This window comes from Chiloscyllium punctatum, chromosome 1, assembly GCF_047496795.1.
Source record: "Chiloscyllium punctatum isolate Juve2018m chromosome 1, sChiPun1.3, whole genome shotgun sequence".
Taxonomy (NCBI): Eukaryota; Metazoa; Chordata; class Chondrichthyes; order Orectolobiformes; family Hemiscylliidae; genus Chiloscyllium; species Chiloscyllium punctatum.
Window position 1 is genome coordinate 179,833,701 of NC_092739.1, and position 6,830 is coordinate 179,840,530.

At 71.4% G+C, this 6,830-nt stretch overlaps 1 protein-coding gene across 1 annotated transcript in view; it reads right to left on the bottom strand.

Moving 5' to 3' along the window:
- Positions 1-4,688, bottom strand: part of LOC140481920 (programmed cell death protein 4-like) — a 63,715-nt gene extending 59,027 nt beyond the window's left edge. The window contains exon 1 of the mRNA XM_072578604.1: positions 4,535-4,688. Coding sequence (XP_072434705.1) covers positions 4,535-4,589 — 55 coding nt within the window. The 5' untranslated portion in view covers positions 4,590-4,688. The remainder of the gene's footprint in view (positions 1-4,534) is intronic.
- Between the last annotated feature and the right edge of the window lie 2,142 nt (positions 4,689-6,830).

Sequence of the window (6,830 nt, forward strand, 5' to 3'; positions counted from 1 at the left end):
GAAAAGAGGGGGACGGGGGAAAAGAGGGGGACGGGGGAAAAGAGGGGGACGGGGGAAAAGAGGGGGACGGGGGAAAAGAGGGGGACGGGGGAAAAGAGGGGGACGGGGGAAAAGAGGGGGACGGGGGAAAAGAGGGGGACGGGGGGAAAAGAGGGGGACGGGGGAAAAGAGGGGGACGGGGGAAAAGAGGGGGACGGGGGAAAAGAGGGGGACGGGGGAAAAGAGGGGGACGGGGGAAAAGAGGGGGACGGGGGAAAAGAGGGGGACGGGGGAAAAGAGGGGGACGGGGGAAAAGAGGGGGACGGGGGAAAAGAGGGGGACGGGGGAAAAGAGGGGGGACGGGGGAAAAGAGGGGGACGGGGGAAAAGAGGGGGACGGGGGAAAAGAGGGGGACGGGGGAAAAGAGGGGGACGGGGGAAAAGAGGGGGACGGGGGAAAAGAGGGGGACGGGGGAAAAGAGGGGGACGGGGGAAAAGAGGGGGACGGGGGGAAAAGAGGGGGACGGGGGAAAAGAGGGGGACGGGGGAAAAGAGGGGGACGGGGGAAAAGAGGGGGACGGGGGAAAAGAGGGGGACGGGGGAAAAGAGGGGGACGGGGGAAAAGAGGGGGACGGGGGAAAAGAGGGGGACGGGGGGAAAAGAGGGGGACGGGGGAAAAGAGGGGGACGGGGGAAAAGAGGGGGACGGGGGAAAAGAGGGGACGGGGGAAAAGAGGGGGACGGGGGAAAAGAGGGGGACGGGGGAAAAGAGGGGGACGGGGGAAAAGAGGGGGACGGGGGAAAAGAGGGGGACGGGGGAAAAGAGGGGGACGGGGGAAAAGAGGGGGACGGGGGAAAAGAGGGGGACGGGGGAAAAGAGGGGGACGGGGGAAAAGAGGGGGACGGGGGAAAAGAGGGGGACGGGGGAAAAGAGGGGGACGGGGGAAAAGAGGGGGACGGGGGAAAAGAGGGGGACGGGGAAAAGAGGGGGACGGGGGAAAAGAGGGGGACGGGGGAAAAGAGGGGGACGGGGGAAAAGAGGGGGGACGGGGGAAAAGAGGGGGACGGGGGAAAAGAGGGGGACGGGGGAAAAGAGGGGGACGGGGGAAAAGAGGGGGACGGGGGAAAAGAGGGGGACGGGGGAAAAGAGGGGGACGGGGGAAAAGAGGGGGACGGGGGGAAAAGAGGGGGACGGGGGAAAAGAGGGGGACGGGGGAAAAGAGGGGGACGGGGGAAAAGAGGGGGACGGGGGAAAAGAGGGGGACGGGGGAAAAGAGGGGGACGGGGGAAAAGAGGGGGACGGGGGAAAAGAGGGGGACGGGGGAAAAGAGGGGGACGGGGGAAAAGAGGGGGACGGGGGAAAAGAGGGGGACGGGGGAAAAGAGGGGGACGGGGGAAAAGAGGGGGACGGGGGAAAAGAGGGGGACGGGGGGAAAAGAGGGGGACGGGGGAAAAGAGGGGGACGGGGAAAAGAGGGGGACGGGGAAAAGAGGGGGGACGGGGAAAAGGGGGGGACGGGGAAAAGGGGGGGACGGGGAAAAGGGGGGGACGGGGAAAAGGGGGGGACGGGGAAAAGGGGGGGACGGGGAAAAGGGGGGGACGGGGAAAAGGGGGGGGACGGGGAAAAGGGGGGGACGGGGAAAAGGGGGGACGGGGAAAAGGGGGGGACGGGGAAAAGGGGGGGACGGGGAAAAGGGGGGGACGGGGAAAAGGGGGGGACGGGGAAAAGGGGGGGACGGGGAAAAGGGGGGGACGGGGAAAAGGGGGGGACGGGGAAAAGGGGGGGACGGGGAAAAGGGGGGACGGGGAAAAGGGGGGGACGGGGAAAAGGGGGGGACGGGGGAAAAGGGGGGGACGGGGAAAAGGGGGGGACGGGGAGAAGGGGGGGGACGGGGAGAAGGGGGGGACGGGGAGAAGGGGGGGACGGGGAGAAGGGGGGGGGGGAGAAGGGGGGGGGGGGAGAAGGGGGGGGGGAGAAGGGGGGGGGAGAGGGGGGGGGAGAAGGGGGGGGGAGAAGGGGGGGGAGAAGGGGGGGGAGAAGGGGGGGGAGAAGGGGGGGGGAAGGAAGAGGGGGGGGGAAGGAAGAGGGGGGGGAAGGAAGAGGGGGGGGAAGGAAGAGGGGGGGGGAAGAAAGAGTGGGGGGAAAGAGGGGGGGGGAAAGGGGGGGGAAAGAGGGGGGGGGGAAAGGGGGGGGAAAAAGAGGGGGGGGGGAAAGAGGGGGGGGGAAGAGGGGGGGGAAGGAAGAGGGGGGGGGAAGGAAGAGGGGGGGGAAAGGTGGGGGGATGAGGGGGGGGGAAGAGGGGGGGGGAAAGAGGGGGGGGAAAGAGGGGGGGGAAAGAGGGGGGGGAAAGAGGGGGGGGAAAGAGGGGGGGGGAAAGAGGGGGGGGGGAAGAGGGGGGGGGAAAGAGGGGGGGGGGGAAGAGGGGGGGGGGAAGAGGGGGGGGGGAAGAGGGGGGGGAAAGAGGGGGGGGAAAGGGGGGGGGAAGAGGGGGGGGGAAGAGGAGGGGGGGGGAAGAGGAGGGGGGGGGGAAGAGGAGGGGGGGGGGAAGAGGAGGGGGGGGGGAAGAGGAGGGGGGGGGGAAGAGGAGGGGGGGGGAAGAGGAGGGGGGGGGAAGAGGAGGGGGGGGGAAGAGGAGGGGGGGGGGAAGAGGAGGGGGGGGGGAAGAGGAGGGGGGGGGAAGAGGAGGGGGGGGGAAGAGGAGGGGGGGGGGAAGAGGAGGGGGGGGGAAGAGGAGGGGGGGGGGAAGAGGAGGGGGGGGGAAGAGGAGGGGGGGGGAAGAGGAGGGGGGGAGAAGAGGAGGGGGGGGAGAAGAGGAGGGGGGGGGAGAAGAGGAGGGGGGGGAGAAGAGGGGGGGGGGAGAAGAGGAGGGGGGGGGAGAAGAGGAGGGGGGGAGAAGAGGAGAGGGGGGGAAGAGGGGAGGGGGGGAAGAGGGGAGGGGGGGAAGAGGAGGGGGGGGGAAGAGGAGGGGGGGGGGGAAGAGGAGGGGGGGGAAGAGGGGGGGGGGGAAGAGGAGGGGGGGGGGAAAGAGGAGGGGGGGGGAAAGAGGAGGGGGGGGAAAGAGGAGGGGGGGGGAAAGAGGAGGGGGGGGGAAAGAGGAGGGGGGGGAGACGGGGGGGCAGGGCGGGTGAGGGGGGGCAGGGCGGGTGAGGGGGGGCGGAGGGCAGGGGGGCGGAGGGCAGGGGGGGCGGAGGGCAGGGGGGGCGGAGGGCAGGGGGGGGGCGGAGGGCAGGGGGGGGCGGAGGGCAGGGGGGGCGGGGGCAGGGGAAGGGTGGAGGAAGGGGGAGAGGAGAGGAAGAGGAGGGGGGAGAGGAAGGGGGGGGAGAGGAAGGGGGGGGGAGAGGAAGGGGGGGGGGAGAGGAAGGGGGGGGAGAGGAAGGGGGGGGAGAGGAAGGGGGGGGGGAGAGGAAGGGGGGGGAGAGGAAGGGGGGGGGAGAGGAAGGGGGGGGAGAGGAAGGGGGGGGAGAGGAAGGGGGGGGGAGAGGAAGGGGGGGGAGAGGAAGGGGGGGGGAGAGGAAGGGGGGGGGAGAGGAAGGGGGGGGGAGAGGAAGGGGGGGGGAGAGGAAGGGGGGGGAGAGGAGGGGGGGGGGAGAGGAAGGGGGGGGGGAGAGGAAGGGGGGGGGAGAGGAAGGGGGGGGGGAGAGGAAGGGGGGGGGAGAGGAAGGGGGGGGAGAGGAGGGGGGGGGAGAGGAGGGGGGGGGGGAGAGGAGGGGGGGGAGAGGAGGGGGGGGGAGAGGAGGGGGGGGGGAGAGGAGGGGGGGGGGAGAGGAAGGGGGGGGGAGAGGAGGAGGGGGGGGAAGAGGAAGGGGGGGGGAAGAGGAAGGGGGGGGGAAGAGGAAGGGGGGGGGGGAAGAGGAAGGGGGGGAGAGGAGGGGGGGGAAGAGGAAGGGGGGGGAGAGGAGGGGGGGGGAAGAGGAAGGGGGGGGGAGAGGAGGAGGGGGGGGGGAAGAGGAAGGGGGGGGGAAGAGGAAGGGGGGGGGAAGAGGAAGGGGGGGGGGAAGAGGAGGGGGGGGGAAGAGGAAGGGGGGGGAAGAGGAAGGGGGGGGGAAGAGGAAGGGGGGGGGAAGAGGAAGAGGGGGGGGGGGACAGGAAGGGGGGGGAGAGAGGAAGGGGGGGGAGAGAGGAAGGGGGGGGAGAGAGGAAGAGGGGGGGGAGAGGAAGGGGGGGGGAGAGAGAAAGAGGGGGGGGGAGAGGAAGGGGGGGGAGAGAGAAAGAGGGGGGGGGGGTTTGGGGAGCAGTGAAACAGGGAGGAGGGAAGGAAAGCAAAACACTGAACAATGGGGAAGGGGTCCCAGTGGATAGTGAGGCTGCTGGGGTAGCAGAGAGCTGGGGGTTGGGGGGGGGGGAGGGATTCAGTGTCGGGGGGGGGGGGGGACGGTACGGAGTGAAGGGCGGGATCCATGTCCCCGATAAGGGGGCGGGGCGGGGCGGGGCGGGAGCAGGGTCCGGGATAAGGGGGAGGGGTCCCGTGAGGATGACCCGCTGTTGGATATGGGGGGGGGGGGGGGGGCTGTGTTCGGCGCCCCCATCCCGGGCTCCTGTTGATCCTCGGCCCTCACCCGCTGTGGCCGGACCAGGCCGGGCCTCCCCCTCGCACGAGCCTCCCGCCGCCATCCTTGTCCCGTTCTCGAGCGAGCCCGGAGCCGCTCGTCCCCAACCGCCCCTCCGGGCCACCCACGTGACGGACTGCCGGACACCCGATTGGAGCGTGCGTGAGGCAGCAACAACCAATCAGGCGGCGCATTGACCAACTAACCAATAGGATCATAACAGGCGCAGACACGACCAATCATAAAATCTCTCGGTGGCGGGGGCGGGGATTCAAGGTCAGAGGCCACGGATGGGCGAGAGTGGTCCGTGTGAGGAGGCGGGGCCCGGGAGGGCGGGTCGTATATGTAGGCGGGACCGGGGAGGGCGGGGCGGTATATGTAGGTGGGACAGGGGAGGGCGGGGCGGGGTGGTATATGTAGGCGGGACTGGGGAGGGCGGGGCGGTGTATGTAGGCGGGACCGGGGAGGGCGGGTGGTCGGGCCGGTATATGTAGGTGGGACAGGGGAGGGAGGGAGGGAGGGAGGGCGGGCGGGCGGGCCGGTATATGTAGGTGGGACAGGGGAGGGCGGGTGGGCGGGCCGGTATATGTAGGTGGGACAGGGGAGGGCGGGTGGGCGGGCCGGTATATGTAGGTGGGACAGGGGAGGGCGGGTGGGCGGGCCGGTATATGTAGGTGGGACAGGGGAGGGCGGGTGGGCGGGCCGGTATATGTAGGTGGGACAGGGGAGGGCAGGTGGGACAGGGGAGGGCGGGTGGGCGGGCCGGTATATGTAGGTGGGACAGGGGAGGGCGGGTGGGCGGGCCGGTATATGTAGGTGGGACAGGGGAGGGCGGGTGGGCGGGCCGGTATATGTAGGTGGGACAGGGGAGGGCGGGCGGGCGGGCCGGTATATGTAGGTGGGACAGGGGAGGGCGGGCGGGCGGGCCGGTATATGTAGGTGGGACAGGGGAGGGAGGGCGGGCGGGCGGGCCGGTATATGTAGGTGGGACAGGGGAGGGCGGGCGGGCGGGCCCGTATATGTAGGTGGGACAGGGGAGGGCGGGCGGGCGGGCCCGTATATGTAGGTGGGACAGGGGAGGGCGGGCGGGCGGGCCCGTATATGTAGGTGGGACAGGGGAGGGCGGGCGGGCGGGCCCGTATATGTAGGTGGGACAGGGGAGGGCGGGCGGGCGGGCCCGTATATGTAGGTGGGACAGGGGAGGGCGGGCGGGCGGGCCCGTATATGTAGGTGGGACAGGGGAGGGCGGGCGGGCGGGCCCGTATATGTAGGTGGGACAGGGGAGGGCGGGCGGGCGGGCCCGTATATGTAGGTGGGACAGGGGAGGGCGGGCGGGCGGGCCCGTATATGTAGGTGGGACAGGGGAGGGCGGGCGGGCGGGCCCGTATATGTAGGTGGGACAGGGGAGGGAGGGCGGGCGGGCGGGCCCGTATATGTAGGTGGGACAGGGGAGGGCGGGCGGGCCCGTATATGTAGGTGGGACAGGGGAGGGCGGGCGGGCCGGTATATGTAGGTGGGACAGGGGAGGGCGGGCGGGCGGGCCGGTATATGTAGGTGGGACAGGGGAGGGCGGGCGGGCGGGCCGGTATATGTAGGTGGGACAGGGGAGGGCGGGCGGGCGGGCCGGTATATGTAGGTGGGACAGGGGAGGGCGGGCGGGCGGGCCGGTATATGTAGGTGGGACAGGGGAGGGCGGGCGGGCGGGCCGGCCGGTATATGTAGGTGGGACAGGGGAGGGCGGGCGGGCGGGCCGGTATATGTAGGTGGGACAGGGGAGGGCGGGCGGGCGGGCCGGTATATGTAGGTGGGACAGGGGAGGGCGGGCGGGCGGGCGGGCGGGCGGGCCGGTATATGTAGGTGGGACAGGGGAGGGCGGGTGGGCGGGCCGGTATATGTAGGTGGGACAGGGGAGGGCGGGTGGGCGGGCCCGTATATGTAGGTGGGACAGGGGAGGGCGGGCGGGCGGGCCCGTATATGTAGGTGGGACAGGGGAGGGCGGGCGGGCGGGCGGGCCCGTATATGTAGGTGGGACAGGGGAGGGAGGGCGGGCGGGTGGGACAGGGGAGGGAGGGCGGGCGGGCGGGCCCGTATATGTAGGTGGGACAGGGGAGGGCGGGCGGGCGGGCGGGCCCGTATATGTAGGTGGGACAGGGGAGGGCGGGCGGGCCCGTATATGTAGGTGGGACAGGGGAGGGCGGGCGGGCCGGTATATGTAGGTGGGACAGGGGAGGGCGGGCGGGCGGGCGGGCCCGTATATGTAGGTGGGACAGGGGAGGGCGGGCGGGCGGGCCGGTATATGTAGGTG